General features: G+C 42.5%; 1 protein-coding gene across 1 annotated transcript in view; it reads left to right on the top strand.

Moving 5' to 3' along the window:
- Positions 1 to 2307, top strand: part of LOC126474523 (cholinesterase-like) — an 88374-nt gene extending 86067 nt beyond the window's left edge. Inside the window, exon 10 of the mRNA XM_050101994.1 lies at positions 2139 to 2307. Within this exon, the coding sequence (XP_049957951.1) occupies positions 2139 to 2307 (169 nt within the window). The remainder of the gene's footprint in view (positions 1 to 2138) is intronic.
- Positions 2308 to 22502: the final 20195 nt, after the last annotated feature.

Raw genomic sequence — 22502 nt, 5'->3', positions numbered from 1 at the left:
CTGCATAAAACATTTTTATACATTATATCTTTCTATACTTTTTTTACCATCAGTAGCCTTTCGTCTTAAACAGATAGCAATTGTAACTGAATGTATTAATATTACATAGAGAAAATGAACTGTTTAAAGACATTTAAATTTCATAATTGATTGTTTAAGATTATAAGGATTTAAAGTCAGTCACTGTACATGACCATTTGGCTACGGCGCCATACCATCAACTGCTCTTCAAGAATCTCAAATATTGTGTGCTTCAACAAGACGTTACACACACTTTCAAAGAAAAATCAGACAGCGACGTCCATTCTCATAATTCTTCGTGGTGCAGCTGCCCAACATTTCAGCATTCGACACTGGTTTCTAGTTATCGTGGAGAGAGAGCTACAAAACATGATTTCGTCCGTTTTATTTGAATTCCAAAATGCATTCGAAGAAAAATGGCGCAAATTCAGTGTCATTTCCGGCTAACATTCAAAGAGATATGGCACAATTTAAGTGCAGTTTTTATATTCGACATTTGCAGTGCACTGTAGCCCATTAGCACGTGATAAGCTGCTGATACTCGAAAACTCCAAACGAGCAGGCCTGTGAAGGCCCACCGGTACCGACTGACCGCCACGCCATCCTCAGGAGCAGCAGGCGGTGTACACGTGCTTGTGAGACTCTTTTGTGAGGAAACTTGAACCAACAGTTTAATACAAAGCCATAGGTAAATTTTTATAAGTATCTCCCAAAATTATTGGTAACAAGGCAAATTAGGGAAAATACTAGAACTTCATTCAAATAAAATGTATAATAGTTACTAATGGAAAAGATTATGAAAATCACAGACGGGCTCTGAACCCCAATGGCAGTTGAGGGGTTAGTCTCATACAAAATGTCTCAGATTATTTGGAACATCTGGTGAAACGTAGCAGTCTCTACACGATCTGATCATCAGTGGGTGGTCCCTACCAGATCATCACTAAATTGACACCTTTGTCAGGAAAACAGGCATCGCTACACGATATTAGTGTAACACGCTCTGAATGTTATCAATTTCCTATGCAGTGTTCTTGTAATACTGAATGTTAGTGAAATGCACGTGCTTGACTACTTCCTTTACTTGTACAAAGGGCGTTCAAAAAGTTTTGCACAGTCGTCTCTAATTTTTTTTATTTTTTGTAGGGGGAGAAAGAAATTTTTTATGAACATACTTGGGAAGATTTAGCTATACATTGAGCCTACTCAATGTAGCCTCCATCAGCTGTGACGCATCTGGCCCAACATTCTTTCCCTGATGTAAATGCACTTTGCTAAAAATCTGAGGATTGACTTTTACACCATCACTTGACACAGGAAATAAGGTCTTTCTCACTATCAAATCTTTTACCGCGCAGGTGGGCCTTCAGATGACCAAAGAGGCAAAAATCAGAGCCAAGTCCGGACCGTAGGGAGGATGAGGAACAATTTTCCAACTCATTGTGCTGATTTACTCCTGCGTCGTATGGGCTGTATGGGGTTTGGCATTGTTATGGTGTAGTCTGATAAACTGACCCTGAAGCTGTGATCTGTAGGTCTTGATGGGACGTCGCGGCTTGTCCAGTGACTAACAGTAACGGTCCCAGTTAATTGTGGAGCCAGGTCTCCTTTTTCACATCACTCACTGACCGCATTGCGGACTGTTAAGTAGAGAGAAATCACCTTCTTAAAACCTCTGCAACCACCGCTGGATACTGCTGTGATCCACTGTATCCTCCCCATGAACAGGGAGTAATATCCTGTGAATCGATGTGGCAGAGTCTTCGTCGATCTTGAAGAGGAACTCCATCACCGACCGTTATCGCAAACTGACACCTACTTCACGGTCTATTATGGCTCACTTGCAAATAAAAGAAAATACTTTTATATACCAACTTACAGCTAAATGTTCCAAGTACGTCCACAAAAAATTTCAATCTCCTCCTGGAAAAAATAAAAAAAATTAGAGACGACTGTGCAAAACTTTTTGAATGCTCTTTGTGCATGGTTCAATTTGTTATTAGTAAATATCTTGTGATGAAAACTTTTAGCAAGAAATTTAGTGCTGCTCTTTACATTTATTTCCTAATATCTCTAGAAAATATAAAGGATTACGCGTGTATTATGTGTCTCAACAGGAACCCAACCCCTGAGGCTGATCCTGTGATTTGGGAACCATACGACCAGAGCAGCCGCAGCTACCTGCTGATGCAGGCCAACTTTACACTCGCACACGACAGGCTTGGGGAGCGCATGGCATTCTGGAGAGAGAACGTGCCACTGCTGCCATTTCCCGACGCCCAGTGATACACCATAAGAGGTACAAGCACAGCATGGGCAAAAAACATTTTTGTGAAACTTCTGATAATTATATTGGAATATTCTTGGTAGAGTATTTGAACACTGGTAGACTACCGTCTCCAGAAGAATTATAACAAAATTTCGAAAATATCGAAAGAATGAAAGAAGTTCAATATTGACGATGTATTATCACTTATGTCTACATTAATCCTAGATACACTTGCCTTTCAAGAGGTAAGTAAATACGATTTCTGTTTCCTGTTACAGATATGCACAGCAAAGGAGGAAAGGAAAAACATCAGACTACAGCTGAGTACTGAGTGTCAGCAAGGAAATCAACTAAGAATCTACTGAACCACTGTGAAACCCATCACGTAAAATTGATCGCCAATGCGGTTTCAGGCGTCAATTCATATAATTCAGACACATTCACCACATAAATATCAAGAAATTTATGTGGGCATTGGAAGTGCAGCGGATAGTTACAAACTGCAGTAATGCGTGGCATACATTAATTATATTGTACAAAGGATTTTTTTCAGTAATCCTTTCCTTCAGTACAGAGAACTTTGAATACAAATATTATGCACTAATTCACTGTGTCACTTATTATCTACTCATACACGATAATCCTGAGAAAAAGTGATTTCTTGACAGATGTGAAAGCCGATGACGTAAGTTAATTGAGAAGTAATTTAAAATACTACCTGCGTAGTAATTTTGGAAGTGACACGCACTGTCTCTGTACCTGCAGGCGATGGACCACCCCTCAGCAATCCTCACTGGAATTCTTAGGAAGCGGCTTGAAGCTGCTCAGCAGAGTCACTTTTCAAAACCGTAGTGTGTAATGCAAATTATAGTGTAAAATGTATTACAAAAATCATTTAATTTCCACTTAGCGTTCAGTAGCTACTAATCTCAATTAACAGTGGCACTTGTAGATCGTGAACGTCCGATATGGTGAATATAAATATATAATTGGTGGAGAAAAAGTGTGTTAAATTTAGTTTATAATTCTGAAACATCCATTGTGGAGTACAAGGCAGATTAAAATAATCATACGTGCCAGTCACTTATATAGCCTCCCGCGACGTGTTTCCAGGACGACTTAAACCCTCGTCAGTGGCTTGCAACCGCATTTCTTTTCCTCTGTGTGGCATCTAGTCTATCTCATTTTTCAGTTTCGGCGTGTTACAGATAAAGGCACACTGTAGGTCGTTATAGTGGTTTTGTTTGTTAAATCGGTACCAATTGTAGCAAATTATCTCTGAGAGCCTAAGGAGCAAGAAAGGTCATACGTATTTAAAGCCGGAAATGCATCTCCAGTTAAAGATGGAGAGGTGGACGTTAAACGTCTTGACAGTTTAGGTTTCAGTGACTGAAAATACCCTTCACAAAACGACTGGTAAATGAGGATGTTAAGTCTTTACTAGTATTTTAGCTCCACAGTCAAGGGGACAGTAATGTTTTCGACAACTTCCACTACCAGTATCACTTACAACACATGTAGGACTTATTACCTGTGTACCTGACTCTGCAGCAAACGGTAGCATACACGTCATGCATGTCCTCTTCATTGTGGTGCTAAAACTCTAGTTCATTGAGAACATTGCTGTTTGACTGAAGTGAGTAGACAGCTATGTTCTTTCTGCACACTTTAATTAATGGGACATTTACACAAATTGGCTGCAAGGTTTCCCTCTAAGGTCAAGGTGAAGATATTATTTCCAAGGTGAAGATGAATGTTGCCAACAAGTTTACACAGTATGAATTACAAGATGGTGGTGGAAAAGATGGTGGAGTATGGCAGCGTGCAACAGAACGTGACAGGCTATGACCTCACAACATGGCAGACTGTGACAGCCTGTGGCATCACAAGACTACTAACAAGATGACATACTATGATGTCAGATAGTTCCTGGTGCTGTAGCCGCTTGCCAACTAAGTCACTTTTGTTCTATTTGCTCTAAAGGAAGAACCATGAAATGTAAACAGAGATCAGCTACCACCACTGGCAGAATGATAAGAAGAATACTCTCATATTCGATTGCAATTATTGTTATTACCAACCAATTCCTCTCACTGTTCATTGTGTACAAGTACTTATGGATTTTCTTCTTTTCAACAGCAGAACAGCGTTCTGATACAGCACTAGCTACCATGCTGGAGCAGGGCACACATCTATTCCAGCATCTACTGGCTGCCCCACCCATCGAGCCACAGCAGTTATTATAAAGGTTACGAGATATATCTGATCAAGACACATGAACTGCAGTTAATTGGTGTTACTCTGTGCCACAACATATAATTTGACTGTCTGCAGCCGTCCGAAGTGGCCGTGCGGTTAAAGGCGCTGCAGTCTGGAACCGCAAGACCGCTACGGTCGCAGTTTCGAATCCTGCCTCGGGCATGGATGTTTGTGATGTCCTTAGGTTAGTTAGGTTTAACTAGTTCTAAGTTCTAGGGGACTAATGACCTCAGACGTTGGCTCCCATAATGCTCAGAGCCATTTGAACCATTTTTTTTGACTGTCTGCAGATCAAAGCATGTAAATATAGGCATAAGGACAGAGAGTGATTGCCAGGTAATAATGGAAATTGAGAATCGCAAACACAGTGTTAAAGTGCAGTTTAATCAAAGAGTTGGAGTAAGCTACGTTGTGTAATGTCCAACATCAGTGCTCCAATTACTACAGAGTATATCTCATCTCTTCTAGACATAAAGCGCTTGGGTTTGAAGCTATCATAGAGATGTATAGTTATGAAACACTCGAGGTAGCAGCTGGAGACTTTTCTATGTATCCGAGTCATTCAAGCATTATGAACTTATATGACGGATGGTGTGCACTATGGGCTGCCTACAACACACTGAGAGAGTGACAGCCATATGTTAAAGCCGTATTCAGTGATTTTCTGTGTAATCTGCATGAGCACAGTGGACATGTGAATAACTAAGAGTAGTGAATTATTTCATGTGTCTACACAGTAACAAAGTTAGATACTGCCCACTACAACAGATATCTTCAACCACTCCTTAACCACAAGCGTTTTCCCTGAGGCCAGAAAAACGGGATTAGTAAAGCCACTTCCTAAAAACGACGTCCCTGCAGCACCATCCGATTCCTGACCTATTTGCATTCTTCCCGCACGGTTTGGGGCCTTAGAATATATTTATAGTCCGTGACTGGCTAACAAATTACCTAACTACAAAGAACCTACTAGGTTCTACAGCACAACATGGGCCTTGATGAAGGCAACAGATGATCTTAAACTTGCACAAGAGGCAACTATCATTTACTCCTTAGACTTCAGTTAGGAATTTAACCATGTTGACTTTGGCATTTTACTCACCAGTGTTAACAGTCAATATCTCACCAAGTGCATTGAATGGTTTCGCTAATACCTGACGTCTCGTCAGCAGCGCGTCATATCTGGAACCACAAAGTCATAATGGAGGAAAGTAATATCAGATGCCCAAGGATTCAATATTAGGTCCAGTACCCTTTTCATTGTGTGCAAATTCTGTGTCATCAGTTTTGTTCTTCTGCAAATACGGCAAGTACTCTGATTTCCGTCAGTTGTATCCAAGTGAAAACCCAATAAACGTGAAGATAGCAGTAGAGAATCTCAGTACCGATCTGAGTGCACTGTCAAAATGAATACAGAATATAGGATTAAATCCCAGCTCATCCATAATCACTACTCTACATGGTATTGGGATAGAATGTATAGGATTAAGTCCCAGCTCATCCATAATCACTACTCTACATGGTATTGGGATAGAATGTGCTGCAAATACTGTTTCTTAGTGTGGTTAATACCTAGCAGTGGCAAGAGGAAGTGGCAAATATAGGCGTAAACAACGTTTCTTAGCCGAGTCACTTTCTAAATTAAGTGGTGATGGTGCTTTTATTAAGAGTTTACACTACTACCGGAGTGAACTCATACTTTCAGTCTCTTGATACACACCCCGTGATCACTGTTCACATTCAATGTTGCAGTATTTGTGTGGAAGACCACTTCACTTGGAAGCAATACCAAACTTTGATTTATATACAATGTATAGCTTTTAACAGGTATATCATTAGCGATTCTTGTGAGTGTGTGTGTGTGTGTGTGTGTGTGTGTGTGTGTGTGTGTGTGAGAGAGAGAGAGAGAGAGAGAGAGAGAGAGAGAGAGGAGAGAGTGGAACCATGACCATATTTGATGAGGAATGACAATAATGAGGTCGTTGAGATGGTGTTTTTAACATCTGGTCTCTTATACGATGATTACATCTCTCTTTATAAGGCACACTGGTACCACTTACAAGAAAAACAATTGAAGCATGTCCATCCAACGTGTTGGGGTGTATGGTTTGTGTGGTCTACCTTCCAACATGTGCAAAAAAATTAACTACGTCTGGTCATGAGGGAGGTATGGTTTTGTCGTGGGAGATTGAGTGCACCGATAGCTGTAAAGGAATGAAGGATTTTGCGTGTAAAATTATATCTATTCATAAGAGGGATACAGATATTGATATTTCCAGAGGCACAGCCACCAGGGAAAAGTATTTCTGATACTTTGCTCGTTGTCGAATGTCATCAGACTGCAACTGCAATCGTAATATTTAATTGTAATTACAGTGATAAATATGTTGTTGCTTTCCTTGCACGGAACCATTTTCCGTGTGGGGAGCGAGGCGGAAGTAGCCTATGTTTGGAACGAGTGGACATTTCCAGCTTAAGGCTCTTGCGAATGGCAGGTACAAAAAAAGTTCCAGCCATATGGATAGTCGATTCCTTCACCGCAGATGCAGGGGCAAGTCCCAGGGGTGCCCTCTGGATACCTAAATAGCAAACTAATACTCAGTATGCATTGGGCTGTCTGCGCATCACCTCTGTTGCATGTATTCTCCATGGATAATTGAGAATTTCACTATCGATCACTGCCAAGGGTTGGCGCTGGACTTATGGGGTGATAACACTCGAATTTCCGCCACTTCGGTCATCCCTGGATGTCCTCCATCACAGGGGATGATGGTGCACTATGGTATACACACTCGCCCACGAAAGAGTCTGTGGTTGTAACGTGTGTTTTCTTTGACCTCTGAGCGTTGGAGATGGTAGTGTATGAGTGGATTGGCGTACTGGGTGTGAACATTGGGCAGGGGCGTGCGGGATATGAGAGTGTCTCAGCAATCTCCAACATCTAGCCATGATCACCACTGCTACAGATTGGATCGTTTAAGTGTGTTATGTTTAGTGCTTCTCCATACAATGAATTGAACTCTCCCTGCAGAGGTATTTGTAGTGGTCTCTAGCCTATCATGTAGTAGGCCCTTCCTCCTCCTTGTGAAAGTCGTGATGAGAAGAAATTTAGAAATATTGTCCTTTAAATAGTGTATCGGAACGTCAAATTAGCGATTGATCAATATCTTGTTTCTGATGGTAGCTGTTGCGAGCGCGCATCTGTCCCATCCCTTCCACAAATTTTTTGAGGACATATCACCGAAGTGAGTTGAAATCTGAAATTTTCAGCTATCTCAAACGTATAGACTTCCTACCAGATGACCTAACTGTGCTAGTGTCCACCAACACAAAGCAACAGGGAAAAAATCCAGTAGGATTTGGAAACAGGGCAGTTGCAGGATCGAATAATGCCAAATATACCAGTCCTAGTATCCACCAATAGGATGCAAGGAAAAACTGGGTTCACACAAAGGGTGTCGATGTAGGTAATTAGTCAATGAATCCGGTAGAGTGAGGGAATATTTCTGAAACAGCCACAGCTGGGGTTTTACCAGGTATCCACCAACTTACTTTTAGTGCGAAACACTAGTTAAGCGAAACAATTTATCCCACATGAATTAATCTAAAGTAAGATAAGCGTTCCACACAGAAAAAGTACTAATAGTTTTATCTTATGCATCACATTCTTTAAAAAAATGATACATAGAGTATTATGTACTTTGATATTCACAATACATAACTCTTTTTTACTAGCAAGCTATCTATAGCCATTGGCTGCTGCTAACGCTTCTACACTTGGCGAAAATGCGACACAACATTATCATTAAATAAATATAGTAAATATCATTAAATAAATATAATATAATGTAGCCACTGCTTTATTGGGATGATAATTTTCGATGTACAATGCAACCGATTCCAATGTTTTCATCATTTCTCTTATTATGCCAGAAGGTTGCTGTACTGCTGTTACCGCCGTGTCCTCAGCTGAAGAACTCCTGTCGACAACTTCCTGCTATGAAACACACTGCAACTCCATCAGCTCTTTGGTGTTCATTTTCTGGCTATGATCTTTCACAAGCTCATCGATATCATTGTTGTCCACTCCCGGTCCCATGCTCTTGGCCAAGGACACAATTTCGTTGACTACGTGTTCTACAGGTACTGGCTCAAATGCCTCAGAGTCACATTCGACAAGGCATTCTGGCGAAAGCTTTTTCCAGGCGGAAATGAGAAATCTCTCGGTAACACCTTCCCACGTCTTTTCGGCCATCCTGATGTAGGCTATGATGTTGAAGTGATATTCCCAAAACTCTCTGAGAGTGACACTCAAAGCAATTCTCGAAGAGTGCTTTGGTGTAGAGCTTCTTAATGTCAGAAATAATCTGCTGTTCCATAGCCTGGAGTAACGCAATGTTGCTGGGAAGCAGAAACTGGATCTTGATAAATTAAAATTCCTCGAGGAATTGGTCTTGTTGGAATGGAGAAGGGGCAGGAGCATTGTCCATAACGAACAAGACAGGGAGTGGCAGATTCATCTCAAGCAAATATTTTTTCACAGAAAGACCAAACATTTCATTGATCCAATCACAAAAATTTCAGGTGTCACCCATGCCTGGTTGTTACACCACTACATCACATTTAACCTGTTGTTCTGGACTCGTGGAATTGCTGAATGGTAAACAAGCAACGGTTTAACTTTCAAACTGCCGCTTGCATTGGCACAGAATAGCAATGGGAGGTAGTGTTTCATTGGCTTGTGACCGGGCAATGCATTCTCCTTTGCTGTTATATGGGTAGGCTTCGGCGTTTTCTTTTTTTTTTCAGAATAGACCTGTCTCGTCACAATTAAAACCCTGTTGCGGCAGATAACCCTAAGAATCGACAAGCATTTTAAAGTTCTCTGCTGCCTTTGGTTGGGAACTGGCTGCTTTTCTGTGCCTTATAACGCTGTGGTTGCCAGCCCTTCTCTTACACTTCTCGAACCACCCACTGCTTCCCTTAAACACTTCCCCAGTTGCTGATGATCCTGGCGTCTTCTTAACGAGTTCGGCGCAAATCTTTCTCGCGTTCTCACAAATGATGTTCTCGTCAATAGCGTTACCTTGCAATTGCTTTTCATTTATCCATGCAAGGAGTAACCTTTTGACATCGTTCAGAATACGAAATCGTTGTTTAGATTCTCTTGCCACTCCCTTTGATGCGTCTATCTTCTTAATCATGTCGTTGTTCTTGAGGATAGTGCAAACAGTTGATGTAGACCGATTTTATGTGCGTACTAAATCAGCAACGCTCACAACACATTCGAGTTTTCAAATATTTTATGTTGCATATCGAAGCTTATTATCTTACTCTTACAGTTGCCTTCATGTGGCTTTATCTTTGGTGACATTTAGACGAAGTTTATTAAAATCTGCACACAAAAAACACTATGTTAAAACAAGTTTAGAAAAATGTGTCACCGCATGCTGCATTAAGATGGTAGTAGAAGGAGCGCTAAACCCAGACTGCAGTACGTACTAAAGATATTGCTCATGTGCGCTGCCGACAGTGAAAGATGCTCGTTAAGCGAGGTCCCACCGTACTTTGTTGAGGACCAGGTTGGGGTTAGTGCGGCACATGAACATTTTCCCCCGTCACTGGCGAACAGCTGATGACATCACACTAAATCGTCATCACTCGTTACGCGCCGGTCGGTGTGGCCGAGCTGTTCTAGGCGCTTCAGTCTGGAACCGCGTGACCGCTACGGTCGCAGGTTCCAATCCTGCCTCTGGCATGGCTGTGTGTGATGTCCTTAGGTTACTTAGTTTTAAGTAGTTCTAAGTTATAGGGGACGGATGACCTCAGCAGTTAAGTCCCATAGTGCTCAGAGCCATTTGAATCATTTTTGAACTCGTTAAGCGAAACATCGCTCGTTAAGCGAGTCATTTTTTACAATTTGTTTTGCTCGTTATGCGACTTTCTCGTCGTGGGAGGTGCTCGTTAAGCAAGGTCCCACGGTACTTTGTTGAAGACAAGGGTGGGGTTAGTGCGGCACATGACAGAAAATAACTACTCCTTCTTGAATATCTTTGTCGCATCAGCTACAGGTTTCCATTGCAGTGGAAGTGTTAGAAAATATGTATGTAACGGGTATCAGGAACAAGTCTGCATGAGTGGCTTATGAGGGGGTGGGTGGGAGAGGGATGGAAAGGAGGAGGTGTCCGGGGACAGGGACGTCTTGGTGTGTGTGTGTGTTTGCATACGTTGATTCACACAAACATAAAGCATCCCCTTTAGAGTGTTTGAGAGAGAGAGAGATAGAGAGAGAGAGAGAGAGAGAGAGAGAGAGAGAGGGAAAGCACGTATTTTGGGAAGAATTCCTTAGCTATCAATATCAAAGGGCTGCCACAACCTGAAGATTTTCTTCTTGGTATTAGCGTAGCTTCTGGTCTGTGTGCCACATTATGTGGCTGCTGCACGATGCTGCTGACAGTAGTCACAGGTTGCAAGCAGGCGAAGTGTGGACTAAGCATGAGGGAGTACGTGAACTGGGCCAGGGAACCTGTTGGGACGTGGGCATACAATGCCGTGTCTGTCAATGCGAAAGCTTTTTAACATATGGTTATGTGTGGCCCGCCCGGTTGGCTGTGCGGTCTAACGCACGGCTTTCCGGACACGAAGGAGCCCCTGGTCCCCGGCACGAATCCGCCCGGCGGACTTGTGTCGAGGTCCGGTGAACCGGCCAGTCTGTGGAATATTTTTTAGGCGGTTTTCCATCTGCCTCGGCGAATGCGGTCTGGTTCCCCTTATTCCAGCTCAGTTACACTATGTCGGCGATTGCTGCGCGAACAAGTTCTCCACGTACGTGTACACCACCATTACTCTATCACGCAAACATAGGGGCTACACTCGTCTGGTGTGAGACGTTACCCTGGGGGGTCCACTGGGGGCCGAACCGTGCAATAACCCTGGGTTCGGGGTGGGGCTGCGGAAGGGTGAAGTGGACTGCGGTAGTCGACGTGGGTTTGTGGACCACTGCGGCTGCGGCGGTGACGGAACTCCTCCGTCGTTTCTAGGTCCCCGGATACCATACAATACAATACCATACAATAATTACGTGTGGCGAGTTATGTTTATGGTATTCCTTGCGTGAAACAAGCGGACGATTTAATTTCTTCTTCTCGACGTATTTTAGAAGACCTGCACCTACCAGTACACCAGAGAATGATGAGCAAGAGAGCTCCAACCCATGCAAACTGAATTTTATAAATAAACTATATATCCTTCCCTATGTAGTTGACATTTTTGTCGTGAGATCCTACCTCTCCAGCAGAGACCCTCAAATTTCCAGGTGATGGAGGAAAGGGAAGGGCTGGGGATGTACCAGGGAGGGAACGGTTAATTAATTGTTCAGTTTAATTAATTAGTCCAACTGCAGGATGGGGCTATTTGAATAACGTAGGCCTGAAGGAGTGCTTCTGTCGGCGTTGGGGGGGGGGGAGGGGGGTGGTTTGCTGAACCGTGGGGGAGAGTGGAGAGGGAGTGGGAGGGGTGGGGGGTTTCTCAGACGGCCGTATGATCCCCAAGGGCCAAATAAACTCCAGGGGCTCATGAACTACTTAGCAGAACAACATGTCAAGGGGAGGGGCTGGGGGAGTGTTTAATGAAAAACAACTTATTGGAACAATGGTTTAATGCCATAAATGAATCAAATGTCAGAATTTAAGTAACTTACATATCAATTTGATATAAAAATTGCACAAGCAGCCCCCTTGCCCTACTAGTATCAATACCTCTGCAGTTTACTTACTCAGGAGTCAGTCATTTGGTGAGGACTATTCCTAATGACATCTGTGCAGCAGCAACAGGAAACGTTATCTCAGGAATTGAGGAATCACCACCGGAGTGTTACTATTGTCCCCATGAAGCAATAGCACGCCATCGACAGATGACAGTTCGTTTCAGTGATACTACTAGGCTCACACTTTGCAGTTTCACTGTTGTTCGTGGTCAGCTGGCGAACCACACTCCACTAATCGAATTATATTTTCGATTATTGTGTTCTCTAATGGTAGGCGGGCAATGACTGTCAAATCCAAAGGAAAGCTTGCCACCATTTCTTATACATATGTATATGTGTGGAAACAGACATCTGATGTTATGTCTAACTCCCTGTGTTGCACTATGGATCTCTACTGTCAGTCATAGGTGTACCACAAAGTGTACAACACTGATTGATGAAGACGATGTGCCACTCAGGTTGGAATGTTGCAGTTGGCCTTGAACAGTGGCAAAACAGTCATATAATACGTTAAAAGAGTTAAATGCTTGCCATGTATATAATCGTGGAGTTTCGTCAGGATGAGGATAATAGCTGAGACTTCCTTCTCTATTCGGTTGTAATTATGTTGTGCTTGAGTTAGTGTCTTTGAGATGAACGCAACAGGGCATTCAACCCCATTAACCTTGTGACAAGGACCACCACAAGTCATAGTCCAATGCTCCTGATGCCATAATTAAGGGCTTGGACATCATGTAAGGCATGTGGATTTTATGGACCTTACATGAGCTTGATCCATAATGACAGGACAGTATAAGATCCTCAGAAAATAATATATTATATCAACAAAAGGAAATTTGCAGTTAAGCTCATGTACCGAAAACTAACAAAACAATATCTACCAATACGTGGATTGGCATGAACAAACAAGTTAAGGTGAAACGCATTTTGGAGATGAACCAAGCAGGTGGTTAATGATATCATAAAACACCCATTTAGCAAGAGAACGGCGAGCTTCGGCGCAGAAGGAGATAAGGCCAGAACAATACATTATTCCTCTTAACATAAATAAGGCCAGGACCGAGGGCAAGTGGCTAAACATCAATAATCCAGCAAGAAAAATAAAAATGTATTCACCGCTAGTGAGGCGGCGATTGGCTACAGCCATATTTGGCGATGCAGATGCGACACGGTGGGGAGATCATATAAAAGCATTTTGAGACCTTAAGGCTCTCTCTCTCTCTCTCTCGTCTCACGGCGGACTGCACAAGTGTGTGGAAATAAGTGAGGGCATTGTCAGCTTTGCTTTCTGTGAAGTGAGGATGATATGCTTCATGTGTCATTCCGACAGATAGCAAAGCGGTAGTTAATTATTCCCGCGGGAATTTTTGCGGGCAAAGAAATTGTGCACATCGCTCCAACCCATAGCGAGTGTGCAATAGCCATTATTGCGACTAGGGAAAGATTAACGTTCTATGGGACGCATGAAACTTGCGACTGAGTGAATTCAGTCAAGGCCAGAGTAGGGAAGTAGCGTTTCAGCTCCAGCACGGAGACAACGCCATTGCAGATGCTGCTTTTTCATTGGTTCAAAAAGTAAATCTATTCTCCACCAACTCAGTACATTGACTAGCTATGGCAATGTAGACTTAAATGAGCTGATAAAAATTTTTAATAATTATTCTTTCCTGTGATAAAAAATTTTGATGTGTAGACATAATGACTTTAATAATAGTCATTCTAATGTGTACAAGAATTAAATATTTTGTTATTGAGTGTCAAAAGTATTTGAACATGATAGTTGTTTATCACTTGACCCCTGAAAGCAACAGTTGATAAATTATATGTAGAATAAAAAAAAAGGGAATACCTGTTTCGTCTTTCTAGAATAGACACCAAACTTTCACTTTTATTCTTTCATGCATTATAGGTAAATGACAGCAGCATTTCTAATGATTTTTGTTATGATCTGTGCCTGATAGTAGCTGCCTTACATGGCCAGAGTCGTATTTGTTTAGAAGCCTGTTTGACACCCTGGGCTTGAGAAGACTGTTCAGATGTTCTGTCCACTTGCGAGCTAAGTCGTAAGCTAAGTTTGCACACATTAGTATACTCACTGTGCAGATACAAAGGCTTGATGTATGAAAAAATGGCGACACTGCCAGAATGCGAAATTACAGGAGTCTAATAGATTGAGGGTTTGCTTTTGATAGGTACAAAACACATAAACCTCCCAAACAATAAGCTGACGCAAACTGGAGCTAAAAAATGTAAGTGTGACTCAGCTGTGTAGTAAGTGTAGACAGAATGGTATTCATGTATTTCTTAATTGCTGGCGCACTACGTCGTTGAATTGGGTTGTGTTGAGCTCTGGCTCTCCAGTAAACAAAAGTCTACATAAAAGGCGAGGAAACGGGTTCAAATAATGAATATTTTACCGTGGATGATATTTTGTGTTAGAATCAATTCTTATGATCAGATGTCAACGTGTAGTCAAGTTAGGAAAATTCGCGAACGTTCAAAAATGACAGAAAATAATCGATTAAAACAAAGAAGAAGTCGTGGAAGAACTTGATAGGATCGAGTTGAACACGCTACAGATAGATTAGCGTGAACAACGCGAGACAGAACACTTAGGAATACCGAATGAGACCGAGAATGCAATACATGATGTTCAACATGGTACAAACAATGAACATGAGAACGGCGTCGCTGAGTCTGTAGATAGTGATTTATAGTATATTGAACCAAACGTAATCATACTGAATCAGTCAGGCTTGCAACTGCATCAAAGAACGAGTGTTAGTGCTCCTACACTAAGTTCGGAAGTGAAGGAAACAGTCCACGAAAAACGAGATAGGGAGCGGTTGCAAGAGATGGCAACTGGCGAAAATAGTGTAGATGAAAACGCCAACGTATGTGGAATATTGCAGTGTTTATTATAACAGTCTCAGGAATCAGAAAAAGTATAGATGGGCGCATAACACATCAAACAACACAGTTTCAAGAATCAGGACAGGTTATAGAAGGGCGCATAATATAAGGGCAAAAAGAATTAGAAGAGCGCATAACACTGAGGCTGAAAGAAAAAACAAGGAAATACAAACAATGCGTGATAATATTCAAGACCCATTAGATCAAATGCGAACTGAAGCTAAGGAAGCGCACATCACGCTTCACACGCTCGTTTAAGGGCACAAACAATTGAGAACAGATATTGACACTGTCCAAACAGACATGATTACGTTCATGAAGATAAGCTACCAAGTGTGAAAAAGGTTGAACAACACGTCGAAGCTTTTGCCATCAAAGCTACGACGAAGGCGAAAAATCTTATTGCTGAGACGACGTCTCATAAAAGAACGAGAAAAAGCAGCATTAAATAAATTCGATGCTCGTATTTTAAAAATACAAGAGAAAATCGAACACCAATTTCTACGGCTGAGATCGGAAGTTTTACGTTCGATTGAAAGTCGTGGTGACGTAGAAAGCGTTAGTGACGAGGGGCAGACGACGACAGAATTCACTTTAATGTCGGCAGACACTACTGTGAATATTGCAAAATCAACAGTTGCCGATTATACGACAGAAAGAGTATCCGAAATTACGTGTGACGTAAAAAGGAAGGGCACACGAGGATACCACTCCGAAACCGCAAACAGTGAACGGGAAATTAGTCCAAACCAGCGTATGCCAGAACGTCACGTAAACCGTAGGGAACAGTTTGGATTACGACCACTTGTTCAAGAAAGAATAACAGGTCAATCTGGAATACAAGTGCGTGGTTTGCAGCAAGGTTCAGTACGCCAGACACAAAGCGTGACACACACTGATCAAAACACAGAGACGCGTTATGCAACGTCACTACCTGTAGGATGAATACGACGGGTTACAGTACGGCGTCTAACGAGCCAGAGTTGCTTGTGCGTCAAGATACAGAGGCGGCAGCGGGCGTTATTCTCGCATATTGCACAGTGAGACCTGCAAGTGATTCTACGGCACAAATGTCACAGAATGAACCAAGTTACACACGTTTGTGTAGATTTGACGCAAATTAAGGACAGAATTCCAGTCTTCAAAACCTAGCAGGTAAATAACAGAGAGAAGCGAGAAGTTAAGATGATAACCACTTTCTTACAGTGCGGAAATACCAGCACTGTAAGGAAGATCCAAATATTGTCCACCCCCACACATTTATTGACTAATTTCAAGTAGGAATACAGACACATTGGTCATTGAAACATAAGTCAGATTTTGTTTGCGCACATATCGAGGAAAGTGTTGCTGAAACTATGCAGAAGACAGCAGAAACTTGCGATTCGTATGATTAGTTTAGAGCTGCCTTTATAGCAAGATATTAGTCTCCTAAGGGTTGAGATGAGAATAAAATATGTATTATTACAAAATGTCTCATTCGAAAATTCGCGTGAGAAAACAGGTCAGATTCTTTGAGAATATGGCTAAAAGGAACCAATATTTAGATAACCCATATATCGACAGAGAATTGATTCAAATGTGCAAAACGAAACTGCCAATGAAGTATCAACAAACCTTGATAGGACGTGGAGGCGATAATGTAGAAACTTTTAAAGGTGTTTTGAGGGAAGTAGGATTCATGTATGAATACGACACTCAAAGACGTCGCGATTCAGAACAGAGTAATTCATGTTTATTTAGAATGTCTGTTTGACACCCTGGGCTTGAGAAAACTGTTCAGATGTTTTTTTCTATTTGCGCGCTAAGTTTTAAGCTAAGTTTGCAAACACATTAATACACTCACTGTGCAGATACAAAGGTCGGATGTACGACAATGAGACATGGTGGAAAAAGAAGAGCTTGTTTGAGATCCCAGAAACCCTTTTGCATGCAGCCATTTTTCCGCAGTAGCTGGTGGAGCGGTTCAGCGGTATGTAGCAACATGAGGAATGAATTTTCTGTGGTAATGACTTGCCCAAGCAGGTATTTCACTCATTTAATGTCATTGTGAGTCAGGAGTTTCTAGGCAGACTGGATGCTGTGAGGTATAATATTCTACTTATGGTACGTAAAACACTATTTGTCTGTGTTGCCCTTGAGATTGGCTCCATAGAGAACAATAAATATGGAGTCGAGATTGAAGGCTAAACCTTGAACATGATGTGTAAGATGCTCTAAGTGAAGTTGAAAGATGGAAAGTTCACTGGTGATGCCAAAGAGAATCTCATTGTATTGGGGAAGTTCACATCGAGCGTTGATGACCAAGATGTTCTCGTGGGAGCTGGAAGTATGCTTCATGAAGATCAGTTCCTGTGAGGATTGGCCAGCGACAAAGCACGCCATAATGTCTTCTACTTTTAATGTAGGGTAGGCATCAATGAATCATTGAGAATTAATGTAGGGAATTAATCGTGGTTTTGAAGTCTACACAAATCATTAGTAAACCATTCAGTTTTTCCACGAGGACGATCGGAGTGGCCCACTGTCTGCTGTGGAATGGAATGAAGACGCCCTCACCCTATAGGCATTCGAACTCTCTCTGAAACTTAGCCCTGAGCACATTAAAGAAAAGGAGCATAGCGAAGTGGAGGAGTGGGATATGTGCCATAAATCCTGTGATGCTGGTAGTGGCGTGTGAATGAACAGATTCATATGTGGGGGAGAATATCCCGCAGGTGAGAACTGGCAACGAATTTGGATGCTGTTAGTAGTTTCGTGAACTTCAACCATATCATGTTAAAAAGGCGTAACCCCAAAATGTTCGTAGCACCCATCACATCAATCACTAGAAGGCGTGCTATGAATGAGGTTGCCTGGCACTGGCCTTGGACGTTAAACTGGACTTGAAGGCTGTGGTATCACTGCTGTAGCTCTTGAGCAGTTTAGAGAACACCTGGAGCAAAGGAGAGCCCAGGCTGCAATATGTTTCCAAATCGACTGTGGTTCTAGATGAGCCTGTATCGATTTGGAACACCATTGGAACAGCGTTGGTAGCCTTTGTCTGCGTTAAGAGCGTATCAGTGATAGGGATAATGGCCTGAACAAGCAGCATGTAAGAAAGTAAAACACCAGACATCTCACGTAATCCGAAAACCAGAGGGATCAAGCGAGTGCAATGCATGTTCGTTCAGAGAGACGACTAGTAAATTTCTGCCTAGTGTCTCGTTTTTCCACAGGCCGAACATTTGGCTCGGCAATAGGAACACTGTTGTCGCTGGTGCAACATAAAACAGTCATTGTGGGAGGACAGCTACTGAGGGCGCCGAGTGTGCACACAGTGTCTTTGCCTTTGACCAAAGTTGTTACTATGTTACCCACGGAATTAGAAGAAACCGTTCCACACCACTCAAAAAAATTTTCAATAGGGAAGTCCTCTGTCCCGTCACAGCTCGTCTGGGATTTGGCGAAAAGTAATTAATCTTACAAAGGATTGGTACTCAAAACAAACCACCACTTCTTGCCTAATCTTCAGGTTATACAATCAATTTTTAAAAAGTATTATCCACATTTCACGTTGTGTTTGGATATTTCTGCATCTATTATTTATTAGACTGTGCTTATTAGACAGCTTGAGTATGGTGTCGACCCTAAATTGGTCATCACAAGCCTTGGTTTTTCGCTCTGCTTTTCCCTATCTCTGATTTCCGCCTCGTAATGCACAAGGCAATCGGTGATGAGCCGATTTAGATTGCTGATACATTGCTACTACACCCTGTGTTAATACCCTAAAGGTGTCAATAAATATGCCTAATTTTGCTTTGAACCGAACACAGTCCTGTGCAGCTCATGGACAACACATAATTTGCTATTCTGTGGTGTCGTCGGAAGAGTTGGATGCTATGCTGCAGCTGGTACTTCACAACCACACCACAAGCCGCTCGCGATGCAGCCAGGTTCTATATGCTGCCACTGTTCGACGTCTGTTTACACCTCTCGACCGATTAAGAGAGCAACACCAACAATGTTCAGATCCAGCAGCGCTTGTACTCGTATTATTACAAGAACTGTGTACCGAATCTCAAAGTTAATGGTACATTAATATTTGACTGTCCTTCAACACTATGGCGAAGGACGAGGGCAATTCGGAAAGCAAGGAACGATTGGTCGCTAAATGGATCCCACAGAGAAAGATCAAAACTGTTGTATTCGCAACCGTCAGCTACGCCTTTCAGATATTCTCAGCATATACGCCGCTACCACTTAGACATCTGTAGTAGAACTGTACCAATTATCCAATACCCTCATATAGAAAGCAGCCTGCTGTGCATCCGACAATTTACTGCGCTGGAATGCAACGTCTGTGCCAAAATATTGCCTTTATAGCGAGCGGTTCATTTTGGCACAGATGAAAATCAAAGGGAGCCAAGTCCAGGGCTTTATGGTGGGTGATCGAACACTACCTATCGAAAGCGCTGCACCGGCGTTCTCATTGCCCGTGCAGTGTGCGGCCGAGACTGTCATGAACAAGGAAATGCGTGACAGTTACACTATGTGGGGCGGCATGAAATCAGGCGAAATCTCTCCCTTTTCACCCATGTATGACGGAAAACACTATTTTCGAGGCATTTTTACGCACCCCCTGTGCTCTCAGAACTGAGACGCGCGACCTGACGCTATCTACGGGCATACTAGAGACACTGCCCAGCATGTGTACAAAGCCCCATCGGATCTTCACTGTAGTTTCCATTTCGCGAGCGATCGTTCCTTGGTCTGTGAACAGCCCTCGTATAAACAGGTACTCTTTGTACTCGGCAACAGTATAAATATGTGTTGTCATTCAAGTGGGCATTGACTGTATATAAGTTTAGTATTCTATACTAAAGTGTTACAGTGAAATATATATGTGAGTTGTAGTAACCCCTCTACCCCTCCTAAAGCAAATGTAGACTTTCTACAACTGGCAGCAGAAGCCGAAGTGTGGCTCTTTTGCCAATCACATCACTATGATTTCCTTGCAACAAGAGATGTGGAAACGCCTAAGAAGAGATGGACAAAGTACGATGTTAACAGGATCTTCAGTCGGTTCTTGGTAGAACAGCATTATAATAAATGAAACGCACCAATTTGCTTTTGTTCTACAATATTGTAGAACAAAATCAAACTGGTGCTTTCCATTTATTATGACAAATAATTTGTTTCATCAATTAATTGCACAGAAGGCGCAAACAATTTCATAGTGGTAAGTTCCAACTGTTTGGTGACATCCAGATTATATATTTTAAGTAGTGAGTTATACTTACACAGGTGACCTTACATATTGGAGCCAATTACTGCCGTGAAATATCTTCCCTACATCTCCTCCTGTATTATGCGAAAGTTTCATTTAAGCTTTGGGAGAAGTTGCTGCCACCTACAAGTCTCATGATCAAGTCAAATTCGAATCTTCCGTTTAAATTTATGTAACACAGGACATTCTCATTTATACGGTGACCATTATTGAACTACACGAAAAAACATCGTAGATTCGTTGCAAACTACGGCGTGCACACACTTTATTCAACATGTAAACTTCACTACAGATGTTCCGATTTGCGTTATGACATGTTCGATATGCCTGACATCATTGGCGATGATGTGGAGCAAACGAATAGCGAAATTCTACGTGACCCGCTGAAGTGTCGGGACATCGACGCTGTCGGTGAGGTTCTGAAAGCTGTTTTCGGTTCAGCAGTGGTTTTAGGGTTATTGCTGTACATCTTGTCTTTAGTATGGCCCCACAAAAAGGAGCCGCATGTGTTCATACCCGGAGAATATGGCGGCCAATCGAGGCCCATACCAGTGCCCCCTGGGTACCTGGAAGCCAGAATACGGTCGCCAAGTGCTCCTCCAGAACATCAAACACTCTCCTGCTTCTATGGTCTTGCATGACCCAGATCTTGTCGAAATCAATGTCACTTTGGATAAAGGGGATGAAATCATCTTCCAAAACCTTCACGTACCGTTCGGAATATCGCACCGATTACTCTGTGACTGGACATTACACTCCACAATGTCACCCGTTGAAGATAAAGAGACTCTCGATCACGAAATGCGGATTCTCAGTTTCCCAAATGCGCCGAGTTTGCTTATTGACGAACACATGCAAACGAAAGTGGGCTCGTCGCTAAATCGAATCATAGTGACATCTGCATACTAATTCCCATCAAGCCCCGTGGCCAACCGTGCAGTTTGACCTAACGCAAACCGTTCAGAAGCTATGACGGTTTTATTTCGTACAGCTCAGCAATTGTAACCCTGTACGTCATAATTCATACATTGGAGAAATAATTCACCAAAGCCAAGTGAAATGTTGTAGTATCTCTCAGTGGGACACAAGTCACAAACGTTCAGTTTTCTACGCGGACTGAGTGCAGACATACATCAGAAGGTTTCAGATCCAAGCCTGAGCACCACTTCAAGCACCACAGCCAGCTGAAGGCTGGGAGGGTGTCTGCGATGCGACCCAGTACGGCAGCGACTGCGTGCAGGACGATGGCAGCGGCTCCGAGGACTGCCTCTGCCTCAAAATGTACGTGCCTGGCGTTCCAGAGTTGCCTGTGATGTTCTGGGTGTACGGTGGTGGTTTCACAGTGGGCAGCGACTCCGCTGAGGAGTATAGAATCAGACTTCCTGATCATACAAGCCACCCTCAGCTACCGAATGGGACGCCTAGGCACGTAAGCTGGTCAGTTATGTAGGGGGCAAATGCTGTTTCTGGGATGCATGTCGAACAGTTTTAATTACCAGCCTTTTACACTTCCGGTTCTATGTACAGCCATTCTCGTCTTTCTGAAACGTCCTTAACCTAGTGAAGACTGAACACCCTGAACTAAAACTCATCAGTGAAGTCTCATTCAAATGTCATATAGGATATGCATGGCAGTCAGAAACGGTCTGAAAAGCTTGTGGGGTTATAGCAAGGGATACTGTGCTGAGAAATATTTGTTAACAAAACAAATCTGTACGTATCGCCGTTTACGAATTGTGTAGCATTGAAGTTAGTGAATCAGATCGTCGCGCGCGCGATACTTATTTTCGTTTTGTTTCCTCAAACGGAGAAACCGTAGCTTTCGTTCACATAGCTCAAATAACGAATTTCCAAAGAGGCAAATTGTAACTGGTAACGAGCATTTGAACAAGTGTCAACTCACGGACCCACAGATGTCTGTACATTACTGTTGTTATCAATGTTCGTCTTTCTTGATCAGGTGCAAACATGTACATGTTGCCAGCTGTCTGCAAGTACCAATCGTT

This window comes from Schistocerca serialis, chromosome 4 (assembly GCF_023864345.2).
Source record: "Schistocerca serialis cubense isolate TAMUIC-IGC-003099 chromosome 4, iqSchSeri2.2, whole genome shotgun sequence".
Taxonomy (NCBI): Eukaryota; Metazoa; Arthropoda; class Insecta; order Orthoptera; family Acrididae; genus Schistocerca; species Schistocerca serialis.
This window is presented reverse-complemented; position numbering and strand designations above follow the sequence as displayed.